The 20,309-nt window shown below is 37.3% G+C and overlaps 1 protein-coding gene across 8 annotated transcripts in view; it reads left to right on the top strand.

Annotated features, from left to right (window-relative positions):
- LOC101887637 (pericentrin) overlaps positions 1-20,309 on the top strand; it is a 103,315-nt gene that overhangs the window by 26,989 nt on the left and 56,017 nt on the right. For 4 of the 8 annotated variants that reach the window (XM_059129236.1, XM_059129234.1, XM_059129240.1 and 1 more), the window contains exons 2-6: positions 1,755-3,093; positions 3,915-5,383; positions 5,442-6,127; positions 6,453-6,687; positions 6,757-6,897. In XM_059129236.1, coding sequence (XP_058985219.1) covers positions 1,755-3,093; positions 3,915-5,383; positions 5,442-6,127; positions 6,453-6,687; positions 6,757-6,897 — 3,870 coding nt within the window. Of the gene's footprint in view, positions 1-1,754; positions 3,094-3,914; positions 5,384-5,441; positions 6,128-6,355; positions 6,386-6,452; positions 6,688-6,756; positions 6,898-12,221; positions 12,597-20,309 lie in introns of all 8 variants that reach the window. The other 4 variants (XM_059129233.1, XM_059129239.1, XM_059129237.1 and 1 more) reach the window with 2 other exon arrangements.

Below are 20,309 nucleotides of genomic sequence, written 5' to 3'. Positions count from 1 at the left end.
AAAAACCTAATGGGGCTCATTTCAAAGCCTGGACCTACTTCTTTCATGTGACAATAATCCGTCCAATGAGAGCTCAAAATACAAAATTCTTTGGGAGTGCAATCAGTAAAATACCAAATATAAAGGGTGCAAAATAGTAGAGCGAATGGGACTTTTAGTAAGAAAAGGATTTCTATCCTTTCCAAACATTCAAGATACCTTAAATCGCTTTTGCAGGTCATGATATCGATCATAATTCTCGGATAAGGGTACAACCCTATTTAACCCATATTTATATAACCTCCGTATGATTTAAGATATTTTTGCGGTCTTGGCCACTTTTTTCTTTGTTTGGCCCTTATTTGGCATCTTTGTTTCTAAGGGGTAGAGAACCTCTTCGCATAAAATTTGAAATTTTCAGAATAAGGTCAATATTTGTCTTGACCACATTCATCAATTGATTTGGCTAAAAAATTGTATTTATGCTACCCTGGGGTGGGGAACCATCATACAGAGTTCCACATAGGAATTTATTTAAGTAAAGTCCCCATATTGGAGTATCCCCAAGTCCACTTTCACATCTAATGTGTGGTCAGAAAAGAAAATATTGTATTCTATTGAATTTGTGACCCCCAGGAGAATATTGGTTAGGAACGTATATTTGGGATGTAGATCTATATGAAATAATTTGTGAAAACATGAACAAATTACAAATATAAGAAAGTAGCACGGGACCAAATATTTGTTGAGTCGTCACTGAATTATACTATGATGAAAAATATGGTCTTTATGGGGTCTCCAACTTACAATTTAAATGGCAAATAAAATGATTCCCATCTTACGGTAATGGGTGTAAAATAGTAATTATATTTGACTATTCTGAAATCATTCTGTCCTCATTTATGAGGTGGATAAAACTATTTTTGCTTATTTAAATCACTCGAATTTTTCAGTTTGACATGCTATGCTGTTCCGCTATATTTTTAATTTGGCCTCTATTTGTCATCTTGGATTATAAGAGGTAGAAGAAAGTTTTCAATGTAGGTCGGAGTAGTGCCCATATAAAGGTACTTCCTGATTTTACCATATTTCTAAGGATTTGGCTAAAAATGTGTATTTGCGGGGTGAAAATCTTACACGAACATTTCAAGATATCTACAAAATTTTAGAATTTTCTCCATGTAATAATACCCCCTCAAGTTCACCTTTTGGTGGACAAACAGACAGACATGGTTAGTGGGACTTATGAGGACTCTAATGCACAATGTAAGGTGTTACTGGGTTTAAAAAAAGTAATTAACTTTGGCTATTCTTAAATCATTCGGCCCTCAGTTATGAGGTGTAGAAAATACAGTAAATTCCAAATTATTGCTCATTTGACTGGAAAATTTTGCTACGATTTTTACCATACTAAAAATTAATTTAATCCCTTACATGGGGATACGATTAATATATACTTTTTAATAGATTTGTACATCCACACATTTGAAGCCCTCGGTTTAAATATGAAAGCCCACGGCTTAAATATAGGCACAGGTATTTCAAAACACTTTTAATCGACCAGTACGTGAACACTTATATCAGTCATATCAGTGAATAATTATGCTTGGGAAAATATGCATAATAGACAAAAACTACGGGCCGGCAACGCGGACCGGGCCAGCTAGTATAAAAATATTTCCCATGCTAAAAGTGCCTTCAGAACCACTTTGACTTTATTTATTTACCTTTTCTGCATTTAATAACTCTTCTCTCTTTTTTGTCTTCTTCCCCAGATCACTTCGTTGTTGCGTCCACGTGCAACCTACAAGACATCCACACCGATTACAACAGCAACAACCACAACAATACATCCCTATTTAAATGTAACCAATAGTCAAGATACCAATTCAGATATTGTGGTGTATGCAGCCAAACCAGCAACAGAGAGCGATATTGGAGAATCGAAGCAGCCACCTTCACCACATCGAGTGTTTGATGAAACAACAACAACACCAACAACAATAAATAATATTGAATTTATACCAACACTCGAATTTATCAGCCATACTCCGCGAACCTTATCGTGTGAACACTTGCAACAATGTCTACCCGGTTGCTGTGCAACACATCATGAACGAACACCTCCCGGTATCGTGTTGCAGCAACATGAATCGGCAACAGAATCACGTCTAACGTTTACCATTGAAAAGACAACAGACCGAGAAAGTGAATCGCCAGAACCACAAAAAGAACCGCAACAACAACATCAAGTAGTCTGCGACTCCCCATCCTCCTCAGTGGATACCATTGAACTTTTACAGCAGCAGGAGGTGCCACCGTTGAGTTTAACAGACACAGCTTCGCTATCAACATATTTCGATGAGCCAACCAGCTCCATTACAATTGATATAATGGAGGGCTCTCAAAAGACGACAACAACATCAGCGACGACGGCCAGTGAAAGACCAACAACCACAGCGACAACGTCGTCAGCTGCCATTAGCAGAACCAATAACACAACAAACACAAGCCAGAGTAATGTGCCACAACAAAGTTCCACAAATATCCTCTCTAGTCTAAGTGATGAGCCAAGCGATGAAATTGAAGAAGAAATCGAGGAAGCTCTAGAAGTTAGCGATGAGCAGGTGGAATCCTTAGATTCCCTACCAGGTCCAAGTAAAAAACAATCACTGAATTTAAAATCTGACCAAATGTTTGGCATTGATCTATCGGATCTGTCAAGTGTTGGCGATTCGGAAAAGTTACCACTCACTCCCAGTGGAAAGAGTAAAAAGAATTCCATTGATGGTGATGATCAGTTCAAAATAGACGACGACCAGTTATCGGGAGGTAAATTAGCCCAACATTTCGTTTTGGAAGACAGCGAAGAGTTGTCGGTGAGTTTACCCAAAGATAAACATGAAATCCAATCAGTGCCACAATCGGAAGAAAGTCTCAGTCTGGGACTGGAAGATAATAACCAAGCGGAACAAAGTTTAAGCAATCAAAGTACCTCCCATGATGTGTCTGAACTACACGAGGAACCTATCGAAGAGCCTGATTCGTTGTTGTCTGAAGGAGATTATCCGCTATCGCTGCCTGAGGGAGCCGTCGGCGGCGACAGTAATAAAGGTAAGGGTTTGCCTTCTTTCTATTTTCAAATTTAATTCCTAAATTCGCTACCTCAAGAAGTATTGCAGGAAAAAAATTCTGACAGTTAGGTCATATGGGTACAAATTCCGGTACATCCGTGAAGACTGGTTTCGTATAGAAAAAAATCGGACATCTCAGTAAGGGCTGCTTTGTTTTAAAAAAGATTCCGACTTCTCCATTAAGACTGGTTTCCTAGAGGACAAATTTTGACATCTCAGTGAGGTCCGTTGCTATTAATGTAAGATTGCAACACGTCCGTTAGGATTAGTTTCTATAGGAAAAATAAAAAAACCATCAGTGAAGGCTGTCTCCCCATAGGAATTTAATTCAGTTCCTCTGTGAGAAAAGTTTTCCTATAGAGAATATTTTTTGCACCTCCGTTAGGATTGGTTTCGTATAGGAAACAATTAGACTACAACCAATATTTCGACACCTCTAAGGACTGTTTCCCCATAGGAAAGAATTTTGACATTATATTGAAGGCAGGCTTCCAATAGGAAATAATTTCAACTCCTCCATGGGAATTGGTGTCCTATATAAAGAATTTCGACACCTTCATGAAAAGATGAAAGATGTTGACACCTCAATTAGGAATATATTCCCATAGAAACAAATTTCGTCACCTCAGTGAGGACTGTTTTCTAAATAGCAAAATCTTAGTAAAAACATTTTTCAAATCGGAATTTTTATCTCAAATGAACAAATTTCGAAGGATTTTGTCTCTTTAAAACTGTCTTTCAACTTCCTTCCCATTGTTCATTTTCGCAAAATGTTATTTACCTTTTATTTTTTTATTACAGACATTTCCAAAAGTATCCCTAAATCAGAAACGCTACAGAGCATAGCAAGTGATCAAGAAAAGCTGGAGAGACTGGAAAAAGAAAAACTTATGTCTAAGGCCAATGTTTCTCTGGAACAACCGGAAAGCATTAAAACTTCATCAAAGGTCTCGGAAACTTCGAGACATATTGCAAGTCCTGCCCCATCTGAAGCGCCACAAAAGGTTTTGCTCAAGCCATTGGCTAGAGTTCCAGCCACAAAAGCATCGCTGCCAGAATTGTTTGAAAATCCCGACATAAAACCTTTATCAGGGTCTTCCTCGAATTACAGTGAAAAAGATCAATCAATGGAAGAGCTAATGACTTCAAATCCCTCAGTGGAAATCACCCTGGATGATCATGAAATCAGCTCACTGAATCCCAGTTATATTGCCAATAATGAAACCCTGATCAATGATTTGTTGATGGAAACTACGCCAGATAAAAATTACATGGCGAATAAAGAAAATAAAGATCCCAAAGAGGAAACATTAGCAATGCAAGGTGCAGAGGCATTGCCAGTGATAGGGAAAATTAAACCTCTAGGAAGCCTTCAACTACCCGGACTTGAAGCTACAAAGTCTTTAGAGAAAGAAGAATCCAAATTACCAGATTCGAGTTTAAAAAGTCTGAAATATGCCACAGAAGATTTCGTTAAGCCAGCAGATTTTCAAGAAGTTCAAAGTTGTGGAGTTGTTGTGGTAGAGCCATCTCCTCCCATTGAAATTGTTACCGATCTGGATGACAGTTTACCCGATAATCCCGAAAAGCCATTGACCTCAACGAAAATTGATGAAGACTTAGATCAAACCTTAAGTAGTAATTCCAGAATAATGAAACCTGACAGTGTGGGACCCAAAATTGGCAGTTCCACTATGGATTCCACCGAAGAAGATGATGATGAAGAGGAAACCGATTTAAAATTAATGAAATGTCGCATCATGGCTATGCGAGAGAATATTTTATCTTCGGCAGAAACCTCCACATCACCCACTGCTGTCAGCGTCGAAGCAAATAATCAACAACCTAAACCCATGGAGCGTGTATCTTTGGTAGAATTTGCCAAGGATGTGTTAGAGGATATTACCGAGGAGAGTGAACGTAATTCTTTGTCCACCCAGGATGAACAACAATCCTTAGCCGCTTTGGCATCCAAATTGGAAGCTCAGGCTAAACAAAACGAAATGGAATTAAACTCCAATGAGGCCACATCGACCAGTACATCTGCTGTTAGCCTTAATATGATACAAATGCTGGAACAGAAGGTGGGTGAGCTGCAACAAATGTTGGCCACCAAAGATGCTTGTTTGGCATCGCTAAATATGCAACTGGAAAATATTACCAGGCGTGAATCCAGTGAACAATTGGGTTCGGTGTCGGGTAGAGAGACTAGCTCATTGGCCACAAACTCGACTGAATATCGCACACTCCAAGAAGATTTTGGACAACAGGTATTTGTATATATTTTTTAATTCCAATTTTGTTTTATTCTAATTCTGATTCTTCCAGACCATGGACATCTATGTGGAATTGACCAAACGTGATGAATTAATTGCCAAACTTACAGATTCCCTACAACAATCCCTGACCATACGGGAAAATCTTCAAGCGGAAAGTGAAAAATTAGCCACCGAAGTTCAGTTGTTACGCAAACAACTTACCGATGCCATGGATACGCTTAAACGTCCCTCTTGGCCACGAGCCGATCAGGAGAGCAACTTTGGCCAACGTATATCGGAAATTTCCATGGACCTTGTCAGTGAAAGTGATGATGATTTTGAACGTCATTATTTTACCGATAATGAGGAGAAGTTTTCCCGCAATTCCCGTGAACGTCAACTCTCGATGCCACGGCAATTCGACTATATGCCCCATGAGCCTGAAATTATATCAACTCCTTTTAGTAAACAAATTGAACAATTCCAAAAATATCTTACGCCAAGTGAAGTGCGTCTCTTCTTTATGGTTCAAAAGAAATTCGACGATTATTTGTGCCAAGAACTGGAAAAGTCCAAAATGAAAAGTGAACAGGAGCTAAAAATTGTCATGGACCAATGGGAAACTGAGAAGCGAGAAAAAGATGAGGAAATTCAACGATTGTTAACGCAGCGGCAAGAACGAGAATTAAAACATAATCAAGAAATGGAAGATCTAAGGAAATACTTTGAGGCCAAATGTGCTGAATTGGAGAAACAGTAAGTGTTGCAATGGGATGTCATAAAATATTGAAAAGATAAAATACATGAAAAATACATTTTGAGTTTTTGTTTTGAGTAATTTAACAAGTTTTATAATTTCCTGTATCGATGTGTTTAAATATCGATTACGTTTTATGTGAACCTTTTCCACATTGTCCTATTATTTAACAAATTCTAAATTAAATGCCTAACACTAATCCACATCCATTTCTCCCGTTAACCAAGCATGCCAACCGATAAAAAAGGAAAAGCGAAGTATTAACCCTTACATTGTGAATACCCAAGAAAAACAAATTTACTAAACAAATCCGTACTTTTTCAGATTCTCTGATGATGTTTTTTCACAAAAATCCCAAAGACAAGGTTTATCCTCGCCGGAATCGTCCGATCAGGAACAATTATCCCTGGACTATAAATCTCCATCTCTGCCACGTTCCAAAGAAACCTCACCGCGTAAACGTTATAGAGCTGAATTGTTACTAAGTCCCTCACATCGTCAAATGACACCCGGCAGTGACAGTGTCAATGAAGAAGCAACAGCAAATGAAGGATCACAGGTGGGTTTTTATTTCTCTGTACAGTACATATTTGTAAACATTTATTTTGTTTTATTTTTTGGTTACCAGTTGGCTTTGGAAATAACAGAATTGAAAACATTTTATCAAAATAAAATCCATGAAATTCAACGTTCCCAAGAGGATAACATCAAGAAATTAAGTGATCGTTTAAAATATTATGAATCGCGTTATCCGGAAGATGAATTTATGGTAAGCAGAAGTATAAAATATAAATTTTCATCACTTTTTCTCATTTTTCAATGGCATGTTGTTTTGCTTAAAGACTGTTGCATTATCCTTTAACAAAACAAATTCACTAATTCCATTTTATCAGATGATGTAATCGTGTAAACAAACATAATCATGCTTTTCTGGTGTGGGGGAGTTTCTATTGACAAATCTCAAGCTTATCAGGATCATCATGTTACCAATTCATTTGAAAATAATGAAACCTTTTGCGCCTTAAAATATGCTTTATTCTTCGTCCATTTGTCTTTTGTCTTTGCTTGTCGTTACCGACAAAAATCGTTAACATTCAAATGCAAATTGTTCATCTAAAAATTGAAATCATTTCCATCGGTAAGTCTTAGCGACTACTTTATTTTCGTCGCAACTTACCGACAAATTTCGTTAATTACGGAAATTAAAAACGCTTGAAATATTGATTTTATCGGCAAATGTTGATGATTCTTCCGTAATCGAGTTAGAGAATCGCACTATTATGACAGTTTCATTCCTATGAATTCATTTCAACCTTGCTTTCAATTTTAAATATTCTGAGGGAAATTTCAAACAAGGTTAAAAAAAGAACGAAAATAATACTTTGTATTACATATCATCGTTCAATCCCCATAGAGTTTATCAGCGAAACTTTAAAAAACCCAAATAATACGTTAAATTGAAATCTCTCAGTCCTTTAGTTTACCTCACTCGCCGAACTCTGTTTTTATCCTGGATACGGGGAAAAGATTTTAGATTGGATAGTGGTAAGAAGGACAAAGAGTGTAATGACAACTTTTATGGCTTGTAAAGGTTAACCTAACCTAACCTTCACAAGCCATGTGTGGTTGTTTAAAACACAACCACTCCGCTCGGTCCTTTGTGTTCATCCTATTTAGAGAAGAAGTTCAACGTAAATGAGGTAAAATAAGAAAAGCAGAAGGGAAATTTAGAAGAAATAGAGGAAGAAGCGAAGAGGATGAAACTGTATTCACGTTGTGATCAGCGTGTTGTCTTTAGCGATCTAATCTACTAGCTAATTAAAGCATGACTGCTGGCTCGGTTTCAGAAAAAGATGTCAAGTTGGGTAGAATTTGCTTACCCAGTAGCCTCTGTCTGACTCCATAAAGAGTTGAACAGTGGCAGAGTAAGTGCTCCACCGTCTCGGTTTCCTCCTCGTCCTGACAGAGCCTGCAGTATTCAGTGTCGTCGCCCACTTGACGTTGATCTTCGTTCGGAGATCACAGGCCATATTTTTTGGAGATATTACATCCCATTCCAATCAGCCAGTTCTGATTAAATCTCCCAAGGTAATGCTTATGTAATACTTGAAAGAACTGACACAATGGTGGCTTCACTGAGCTATCGATCTCTAGATCTACTGACTCGGATCTGGCCAATTCATCTGCTTATTCATTGCCGTCATTTGGCAGCAATGCCATATAAAAATGTTCTGTCCCTTTAGTCAGAATATTGCATAGTAAATGAGAGATATATAGTGAAGAGTACTGTGATTATGCTTTCAAACTCATCTCGGAGTCCTGAAGGATAGACTTCCAGCTTAAAAATGCTTATGTAAAGTCTATATGAATTGGGGCAGTATAAACAGCCTGACTGTCCTGAGGACAGCCTGACTGTCTTACGTTTAAAGGTTCAAGCGTACATAAAATACTTGAGTCGCCATCGTATACAGCGTGTACTAAGTGTGAAGAGCATTGCTTCCCCCTGCCTAATATTGTACCAGCAAATGAAGTGACTAGAAATTCAGTATCGGTGTTGACTAACTCTAGTTGACTAGTCAATATGCGATGCGTATTTATACCCTACACCACATAGTGGTAAGGGTATTATGTCTTTGTGCATTTTTTGTAACAGGGAGAAGGAAGCGAGATAGACCCATAGTTACTTCTGTGGATCTTCATAGAATCACTTTCTGAGTCGATTTATTCATCTCAGTCCGTCCGTCGTTCCGTTCATGTATTCTTGTGAACAAAATGTAGGTCGCAATTATAATCCGATTGAGATGAAATTTTGCTAACAATATTCGTTTGGCCCAAGGACGAACCCTTGAAATTGGTGATAATCGGATCAGATTTAGATATAGCTCCCACATATTTTCAACCGATTTCGGGTTAATTGTGCACCTAATTGGTACATCTGACCGAATTCATTCTAGAAGCAACTACATCAAAAATCGGTTCAGATATAGCTAGAGCTCCCATATATATGTTTCATCCGCTTCGGGGTTTTAAGTCCCTCACATGCGTAATATGCACTCCACAACAACGATATTTAGTACCAAATGTCAGATACATCACAGAAGTACCTCTGTCAAATTTTATCAAGATTGGTTCAGATTTTTATATAGCTCCCATATATATCTTCAACCGATTTCGGGTTAATTGTGCGCCAAATGGCCAATATTAGTTCAAATGACCTAAATTTTTGCCACCGAATTCAGTCTAGAAGCAAGTACATCAAATCGGTTCAGATATAGCTATAGCTCCCATATATATGTTTCATCCGATTTGGTGTTTAAGTCCCTTAAATTCATAATATGCATTCGACAACAATGATGATTTCGGTATATATATTTTTTAATATAATCCTTCTCGAATTGATATCATGCACTCTATATCAATGTTTTTGGGTATAAAAGGATAAAATGTCTACATCAAATTTAGTGAAAATCGATTTAGAATTGGATATGCCTCCTCTATATTAGTTCCCTCTGTAACCCATCTATAACTGCTCTAAAGCCAAATGTTGATTTACTTCAAATAAATTCTTTTGTTACGGGAGATCTACTAATAGTAGTGTAGGGTATCGTATAATCGGTCCCGCCTAACTTTTGACTTTTCCTTACTGGTTATTTATTAAATTTGCGTAAAGCGCGAGTCGCGCAAATAGGTAGGTAGGTATCACATATCAGGTAGCTATTACATATCAGTGTGGAGGAGTTATAACCTAAGATTCTAGCTACTGGCGGCCATCGTGATGCGGGTCTGTGTCATTCTCATTAGATGGATTCTCTATACAGTCGCGAGGCCAGTATGTCCACTATCTAGACTCCTGTAACGATGTGTACTAGTCTCAAGGTTCACCCATATATTCCAACGTTACCATTGAGATTCCGTACGGCTCGAATACCTTGGATGACAAAAAGGGTACGTTTCGTTTCGCTCTATCGCGCTCAGGTTGATAAATTCGATTTGATATTTTGAAGCTGTGATATTTTTTTGGACAGTCACTTCAGATGTCTCAACATCTAAAATTGATGGGCAATTTTCCTGACTCCTGATGGATATAATTGTAGGTAGACGGCTTCATCCTAGGTGGTGATATGAGAGATATGTTTGGAGAACAGTGGTGTTCCACTAAACAAAATGTGGAGCAATTTGGTTTTGTTTAAGGATGCGAAGCTACACGAAATCGGTAACAGCTTAACTCAGAGATCTTTGGTTCACTGTGTTCATTCTAGAAAGAAATAAAAAATTTGGAGATAGTAGAGATATGAAGGCGAACAGGAGAAGACACAATTTATGGGGAAAACTGTAGTTGGGTACATAACTTAATAGGTTATTGATGTTTTAACAGTATATCGGATCCGCCTCAAGCTAATTATCTGTATATCGGATCCACCTCGAGCTAATTCATCAGCCACTTTATTTTTATTATATATTGCAATGTCCTGGAACCCAACAAAGCTAAATGAGGCCACGTGTTTCAAAGAGGACTTTCTTGCAGTCAAAAGCGACTCTCGATTTAATGACACTTGACTTGATAGCTTTGAGGACCGCTTGACTAATGACATATAAAGTCACTGGTCATGTTATGCTCTTGCAGATTTCTTTTTCCATTTCGGCAGTTTTCTTGATTGTAAGAAAACTTTGCAATTATCATTAAGCTTATGTGGAGCAGTCAATTTGCTCTGACAGTGCTGACGTAATGTTACTACTTAAAATACAGTTCCCCCCACTTGTGTTGGTCATTAAAATACCCCAGCATTTAATATTATAGTCTTTCAAAAGTAGGTTATGTTGTATTGTGTTCGTTCTGATATTTAATCAGGCTCTCATCTAACTCCATGTTTTAAAAAGAGGCGCCCGATATTGATTGAATACATAACGACATTTAGTAGAGTAGGTTTAGTTGTGTCTTAAAGAGATGTGGTGTGTCAAGTGAGTCTCTACCACATTCCAGACATGTGTTCCGCTCTCTGTAGTTAATTCAAATTGAAAATACTACACAGTCCTTCTTGATAGGACTGCTGTTATAGAAGCTCGTTTGTGCCGGTCTGGTAGATCTGGATATCCATCCTGACTGATAACGTCTTGTTGTGTTGTCGCTCAGTATACCCTTTGAGAATTAATTACAGTGGTTTATCAGAGTTATGTCGTGGATCACAGACTTACATTGTGGCATAATTTAATACTTCTGGTTAGCTTTGTAATCGCGTGTGGTATGATACCGTGTGGTATGATGATGGCGCCTCAGACAGGCTAATAACGATATGTCAATTAGTTTGACTTGATAGACTTGATTCATATTTAAATCGTATCACAGATAGCTGTGGAATTCGGGATGACTTTAAAAATCTACCGAATATAAGATCCATCCATTATTAATCAGCTTAGCTCAGTAAGCATAGGGATCATATTGGTAAATGAGGATATGTTTCTCAACAACTATACTTTTAATGTTAATATACCACCGTTATCTGACATTTTAGTTCTCTGAGAACGGCTCTTTTATGCTGACTGGAAGCTTGACGCAACACGTGCTGTTGGTTGAGGCAGCAGCATGCTAAACTTGTCAAAGCAGATAAGGCAATGCTTTGAATAATTTGTAGGGAAAAGCAAGAAGATGCTAGCATAAGTTTCCGCTATTAATTTATAAAGAAGTACCCTAAAAACGCTGTGAGAATATGGATTTATGGTTTGTTATAAGCTAGATTCATGACACAGATATATTTGGTATTTTATTGCACACTTATAGGCTCTCTTTATGACGAAAGGTTTCTCTTTGTTGGATTGGAAAAGGTTGATTACCAAGCCCGGCATAAAATCTTTAATAAAATCTTCCTCCCCACCAAAGAAGCTGTGATTTGTTTGTTTGACATAAATTCTAAAACTTACTGCTGTTGTGTTAACAAGCATGTATTCGCATTTGAATTTCTCTTTATTTTTTGGCTAAAACCAACACACACTCGCAACAAACTATATATATAAATGGATGTTATTGTGCTAACCCCCAAAAATGTATTTAACAAAATGTGCTCGAAAACAAAACACCAATTACCAAACCGATAACAGGCCTCCCATAAAAATTCCACACTCAACTCGACTCAAGAAAGTTCTGTCAATACCGAAGATATGACACTTTTGACGGTGCGTAAGGCCAATGAAACCCGGGAGCAGGACTTAAGTCCTGAAGGTCCTGAACAAAATAACACAACTTTGACAGAGGCCAATGCCGGTGATTTACATGCTTCATCATCATCATCGCCCAGAGCACAAAATAATAATAACAACAATACTTCATTGATCATCATCGATACGGATGAATTGACAACGAACAATGAAACTCAAATCATTCAAAAGATTATCGATGAATATGAACGTCGTTTACAGGAACAAGTGGCATTGGCTCGTGAAGACATTGTCCATGAGCTGGAACAGCAAATACAGGTAAGTAGCTTCCTTTCAATACTAATGATACCATGCTATCGCTGAGTCCAAAGGACTTGAATTTTATTTCATTCATTTTGTATTTTTTCCCCGTTCTATGTTCCATTTGATTGCATGATTCATTATTTTTTTGTGTTCATTTATGTTTTCATTTTGTAAATGCCTTTTGATTTGCTTTCTTGTTATTGTTGTTTAATGCCTTAACAACATTGATTTATTGATCGCTTGGCGAACAGTGTTTCGGAGAAACCATCGATTTCAATTAATTTAAGAAAATATTTATTAAATATTTAATTGTAATATTTAGAGGGTAAAATAGTTGTGTCCATTGCCTTCTTAGTGACTATTTTCAATTACATTTCTTTTCTAGACCATTGAGACTATGAAAGCTGAATAAATTTAAATTTCATACTCTATTACTTACTATTTTTGAAGATACCTTGCAGATTTGTTCAAAAAAGGCTTGGATCACGCAGTTGAGTTTGAAAAAATTGTTGAAAAAAGAAAGAAGATGGTATTCTAAAAATGCTGTGACAATTTGGATCTCTGTTTTGTTAAAGACTACATATCATGTTAGTCATATGTCACATATATTTGGTACATTTATAGCATAATTTTAGGCCCTTCTAAAATTTTTTAGAAACTAGAAAGAGATAAATAAATGTTTAAATGTATAGTGTAATTATTGTATAAATATGCCAGCTGTTATTGTGACTTACCGGGTTAAAATTGAAATATACTGGGTGAGATAAAAAATTGCAACAAAGTCAAACTCATAGTTTTTACATTTTTTTTAATTTTATTGAATGAAATCAAAAAATTTCGAAATTTTAGAATAAGTTTAGATTTGTTCGAATTGGGCCAATGAAACCGTCACACGCTGTTGCTCTGCGGTATTTTGGCCCATTCCCGGCGAAGCGCTTGCTTGAGGTGATCGACACTTTGGTATTTTTCAGTACCAAACTTGCTTTCCAAAATACTCCAGACACATAGTCCAACGGATTGGTATCCGGAGATTTTGGTCGCTTTGTGGAAAGGAAGCGAGGAACCTCATTTTGTAACCATTCTTGGGTTGCACGTGCTGAGTCCTGTTGGAATGTCCAAGGTCTGCGGCCGAAATGTTTGTGTGCTCAAGGCTTTAATACGTCCTCCAAAATATTTTCGCGATAATATTCGGCATTTATTGTGATGCCCCGGTGGAGAGCGACCATCGGCTGTTATGGCGCTTGAGTTCTGGTTGCCAACGAAGGTGCACATTATTAGCTGACCTCTTTGCAAGTAAACACGATCAATTTGTTTGTTTACAAACTGCTGGACAACGAATGTTTTCTCTTCGGAGAAAAGCATATTCGGCAGTTCACCACTTTCGGCCAATCGAAGCAGCTCTTTAGCTCTTTTGAGTCTATTTTCTTTCTGTTGCGGTGTAAGTTCTTGCACTTTTTGGAATTCCAATGACTTTACCCTGAGTCCATTTTTCAATGTTTGCCGAATGGATCATTGCGATATGTTCAGCTCTCATGATGAAAATATTTAATCACATTTAAATGCTGGAATGCTCTAACGATAGCCACTTGTGGTTTCCAGCCAAATTTAAAGAAATCACACTGTCACGCTTGAATTTTATCACGAATATTTTTGCGATTTGCCTACCTAAAATTTCATGAAAAGAATATGGTCCTGCAGGCGTGCTCATGGTGGCCATTTGGCTGATATTGCTTCTCACTACTGCGATACAAAAAATTGCAGCGTTTTTTTAAGACATCGAAAATATTCAATCGTTTCCGGTTCTTCTTCTTCGGTAATGGTCCACATCATTATCTCCTCATTTAGTCGCCCGGACCTGCTCCTAGACTTTCTTAAAGCTCCTGCTCCTAGACTTTCTTCTTAGTGACTATTTTCAATTACATTTCTTTTCTGGACCATTGAGACTATAAAAGCTGAATAAATTTAAATTTCATTCTCCATTACTTACTATTTTTGAAGATACCTTGTAGATTTGTTCAAAACAGGCTTGGATCACGCAGTTGAGTTTGAAAAAATTGTTGAAAAAAGAAAGAAGATAGTATCCTAAAAATCCTGTGACAATTTGGATCTCTGTTTTGAAAAAGACTACATATCATGTTAGCCATATGTCACATATATTTGGTACTTTTATAGCATAATTTTAGGCCCTCCTAAAATTTTTTAGAAACTAGAAAGAGATAAATAAATTTTTAAATATATAGTGTAATTATTGTATAAATATACCAGCTGTTATAGTGACTTACCGGGTTAAAATTGAAATATACAGGGTGAGATAAAAAACCGCAACAAAGTCAAACTCATAGTTTTTACATTTTTTTTTAATTTTATTGAATGAAATCAAAAAATTTCGAAATTTTAGAATGAGTTAAGATTTGTTCGAATTGGTCACCTTTGGCACGAATTATGGCCTTCAAAGGGCCAATGAGACCGTCACACGCTGCCCGAATGTTGCTTTGCGGTATTTTGGCCCGTTTCCGACGAAGCGCTTGCTTGAGGTGATCGACCCTTTGGTATTTTTTAGTGCCAACCTTGCTTTCCAAAACACACCAGTTACAATATTAATATATAATATTCGGCATTTATTCTGATGTCTCGGTCGATTAATACAAGTGGAGATACAAGTTGAGAGCGGCCGTCGGCTGTTATGGCGTCCCACACCATCACCATGGCCGGCGCTTGAGTTCTGGTGGCCAACCGAAGGTGCACATTTTCAGCTGACCTCTTTGGCAAGTAAACATAATCATTTTGTTTGTTTACAAACTGCTGGACAACGAATGTTTTCTCATCGGAGAAAGTCAAATTTGGCAGTTCACCACTTTCGGCCAAACGAAGCAACTCTTTAGCTCTTTTGAGTCTATTTTCTTTCTGTTGCGGTGTAAGTTATTGCACTTTTTGGAATTCCAATGACTTTACCCTGAGCCCATTTTTCAATGGAACATTGCGATATGTTCAGCTCACGAGCCATGTTTCGGCCACTGCGACGCGGGTCTCGATCAAGTCGCTTCTTTACTTTTCGAAGCATTTCTGCTGATGTTGCTGTTTTCTTCCGTAAACTTCCTTGACTTCGGGCTATGCTACCAGCATCACGGTAACGAGCGATGGTACGAGACACAAAAGATTTATTTACATTTCAATGCTGCAGTGCTCTAAGGATAGCCACTTGTGGTTTTCCAGCCAAATATAAAGAAATCACGCTTGAATTCCATCACGAATACTTTTTCTTCTGGAAAATTCACACCAAAATGCTTTTGTACGCTTGTAAACAATATAATGAGCTGGATTCATTTTAACAGCTGTCGGACGAGTGGCTTAGAAATTACAGCCGTCTGAAGTTGGTTGCAGATTGTTCATCTCACCTTATATAGGGTTTACGACGTATATCTAGGTATGTTACAAACGGAATGCCAAGTTAATATACATATCAAGGTGGTTTCCAGTTCTTCTTCTTTGGTAATGATCCACATCATTATCTCCCCATTTAGTTGCCCGGACCTGCTCCTAGACTTCCTTAAATCGGATAGTAACGTAGATTATTTCCCTAAAAGAACTGACGTATTGATTTGGTTATTACAGATTTGTATTCTGCCACAACTCCAGAAAACTAGCGCCTTTTAATGATTTCGGAGGAATGAATTGTTAATGAAAATATATTAATCGAAAAGCATACTTTTAGGCGTACGACAATAAATATCGATAAACTCTACGACTAAAGCTATTTCGGGTTTATGGTGTTGCCTTAAAAGTACTTTCATTTTGCCAATGATTTTTTTTTACTATCTTATAAAATAACATTACACCAATTTAATTATCTTTTTCCAAATATCTGTATTAGATCGTCTTCCAAACCACAGTGTCTTTCACCATTTGGTGGTTTTATACAAATACAATTAAAAACCATCACCAACAGAGTATCACCATCATTGCCACCGTCATCGTCTTTATTAGCCTCTAACATATTTTTGCGTGAGGTACGCACAAATGTTTTCAGTTTTGCTCTTCACACAGCTTCTTTTTCTGACAATTTGCCAAAATTGTCGAGTGTTTTCCGAAACGTAACGTGTGGTCATCTAATTTTGTTTTGTTTCTTTGTTTTCCTTTTGCGCTGTTTTATTTATTTTCGTTACGTTTAGACTTCATAAACGTGAATAAATGATTTTATGTTGAATGTTATGGTTAGAGCACTTACACGCCGCACAACATAATCATTTTAGGGCATTTGCTTACCAATCAAGTGCGCACATATTGTTCGACATGGAGAGAGAGAGAGGGAAATTTCGTATAGATCAGTTCAATGTGTCCGACTGTAAGAGATAAGGTCCAAAGTACGTTGTTTTTATTCGTTTTCTTTTTAATGAAATTGTAAGTGATTGGTGATTAAAGATGCTTGCGAACAAAACAATGTTGTAATGTGATTGTATTCGATTAGATTTCGGATTTGAATTGATTTCCATAGACCGGAATCCACTGGGTGTCAAAGGTTTATTTAAGCTAAAGTGATGAACAATTTTAGAATTATTTGCCATGGATTGTTAGATGTCTCAGATATTTACAAAGGAGTTAGATTCGAAATTTCGATGAGTAATCCTGGCAAGCTCTACTCTTTGAGGTCTTCCTATAGGAATAAATCTTCTGAGGTATTTAGGTGGCCTTAAATGAACAGTAAATCATTAAGAGAGGTTTAACGTGTACTGGACTAGTGGAGGTATGGAGTTTGACGCGGTTTCCTTTTAGAATTCGTTATATTAAAATAAGTAATGACATTTTTTTTAAAATAAAGAGGAAGGTATGCCATTAACAAGCAAGCAAAGTCGTGCGGGGTCGACCATGCGATACCCTACAAAACTAAAGTATGGTAGAAGCCCCCTTATGCCCAAATCCATTTTGGAAAATTTCGTTTTTGAAATTATGTCATAGAGCACTGCCCACATATTACACTTAGCTTTTTGAACAGGGACATTTGTCCAATATTTACGCACTCCGTCGTGCTGTTAGTTTTTGTGGTCCATTTTACAGCTAAATATAATCCAATGGTCATCAAAAAATGATAGACTTCTACCCTGTCCTTAACTCTCTTCTCATGCAAAATTCCGTGTCGATTGGTTTCAATTGTGTGATCAGGAAAATTTTTCTGTTTTTGATTCATTTGAACCCCTAAGTATTTTGCGATCATCTCCAAATGCATGAAGCCCCTCTGTGTCTCCAAATTTACACTCATCTTTATGATTTGTTTGTCTACGATATTTGGCTATATTCGTCAACAAAATCCACATAAAAAGCCAGAAACTCGGCTTTTGTGTATATTTCCTATGTGGGAAACCAATATTTCGAGGTATTACATAATTTTTGGCCCAATCAAACTTATAATACCACCAACACATAGGGTATAATAATGAAAAAAAATAAAAGCAAAAATAGCACGATTACCGTACCATATTTTTTCATGGAATTTTGCAAAGTGTCATCAATAGATTCATGAATTATATCTTTAAGCTGTAAAGGTTTGAGTTCTTGTGAACTTTATAAAGCACACCTTTAGAAGCATGTGCAGCGAAATTTGTTGAATTAAAATCTGGGGTTTCTTCAATACAGCTCGAATTTTCACACCAATTAGTGTGAATCCTAATTATTTCAATGAGTGAGATGAAAAAACTGCAACCAACTTCAGACTGCTGTCATTTTTAAGCCACTCGTCCGACAGCTGTTAAAATTATTCCAGTGACAGCTCATTATATTGTTTATAAGCGAACAAAAGCATTTTTGTGGTAATTTTAAAGAAAAAAAATTATTCGTAATGGAATTCAAGCGTGATACTGGGATTTATTTATTTTTTTCTTTTGGCTGGAAAACCTCAAGTGGCTATCGTTAGAGCACTCCAGTATTTAAATGTGAATGAATCTTTTATGTCTCGTACCATCGCTCGTTACGATGATACTGGTAGCGTAGCCCGACGTCAAGGAAGTGGACGGAAAAAAACAGCAACATCAGCAGAAACCCGCGTGGCTCGTGAGCTGAACATATCGCAATATTCCATTCGGCAAATATTGAAAAATGAGCTCGGAGTTAAGCCATTGAAATTCCAAAAAGTGCAAGAACTTACACCGCAACGGAAAGAAAATAGAGTCCTAAGAGCTAAAGTGTTGCTTCGCTTGGCCGAAAGTGGTGAACTGCCGAATTTGGCTTTCTCCGATGAGAAAAGATTCGATGCCCAGCAGTTTGTAAACAAAGAACATAATCGTGTTTACTTGCCAAAGAGGTCAGCTGAAAATGTGCACCTTCGGTTGGCCACCAGAACTCAAGCGCCGACCATGGTGATGGTGTGGGTCGTCATAACAGCCGATGGGCGCTCTCCGTCTGGAGGCTGTATTAAAGCCTTGGGCACACAAACATTTTGGACATTCCAACAGAACTCAGCACCATCGCACTCAGCACGCGCCACCCAAAATGGTTATAAAATGAGGTTCCTCGCTTCATATCCAGCTCACAATGGCCACCAAAATCTCCGGATACCAATCCGTTGGACTATTGTGTCTGGGGTATTTTGGAAAGCAATGTTTGCTCTAAAAAGTATCAAAGTTTCGATCGCATCAAGCAAGGGCTTCGCCGGGAATGGGCCAAAATTACGCAGAGCAATTTCGGGCAGCGTGTGACGGTTTCATTGGCAGTTTGAAGGCCATAATTCGTGCCAAAGGTGACCAATTCGAACAAATCTAAACTTATTGTAAAATTTGATGCTATTTCCGACATTTTTTGCTTTCATTCAATAAAATTTAAAAAAATGTAAAAATTATGACGTTGAGTTTGTTTCAGTTTTTTTATCGCACCCTGTAGTATAGTTACTACATCAACATCACTGAAAATAAATAAATTGACATTTTCGAATATTTTTTCGACCAATTTGATATTAAAAAATAACGCTACAGCTATTTTTGTACCTCTGCTGTCGCCGATATCTTGTTTATTTGATTTATGCATGACTGGCGCCCAATCATTCGTACTTAGTCGGAAGGTAATTGGTAAATTCTCTAAAATTTTGGCAATCGTCTTTCCCACTTTTATGGAAAATACGACGTTCAAAGCCTATAATGTCTGGCGGCTTGACTTGATAAGTTAGAATATGATGCTGATGAGGTGACCTGAACCTATACCATTCGTCAGACCTGTAGACTTATGACTGTCTCTTCTTATCTTGGTGGCCAAGCCCCATCTAACTTGCAAAAAGTAAAGCTATTGTTTGCGCTGTCCATCTGGTCATTTCTTAGGACGGATTGCAATCATATATTATGAACCTTAAGATCTCCAAGCTTCAGATAGTTTCGTCTTTCCTGAGCTGACAAATGTGATGGCTATTTAACGACGGGATGTACAAGCTAATAATGCCATAAGATAGAAGGTACCTCAAGAATTCCAAATAGTTTTTAAGGAAGCATTTTTCCCCCTTTCGATAAATAGACCGAAATCGATCAAAATGCGCATAAGAAAGGGAAATTTATGATACTGCTACTTCTTTAGGAGTCAGATGAAAATAGTAAATAGTTAAAGTGGTTGGGTTGTTTTATTGGATGTGGTTTATATTTTCTTTTATAAAAGATTCGTAAAAACATCGCATTACCTACAGGTAGTGAAATAGTCAAGGCTTAAAATTTCCTGCACAAACATGTTTGAAAATTATGTTTATTAGGCAATCTCCTA

This window comes from Musca domestica, unplaced genomic scaffold (genome assembly GCF_030504385.1).
Source record: "Musca domestica strain aabys unplaced genomic scaffold, Musca_domestica.polishedcontigs.V.1.1 6, whole genome shotgun sequence".
Classification (NCBI taxonomy): Eukaryota; Metazoa; Arthropoda; class Insecta; order Diptera; family Muscidae; genus Musca; species Musca domestica.
Note: the sequence above shows the minus strand (reverse complement) of the source record. Positions and strands in the feature narration are given on the sequence as shown.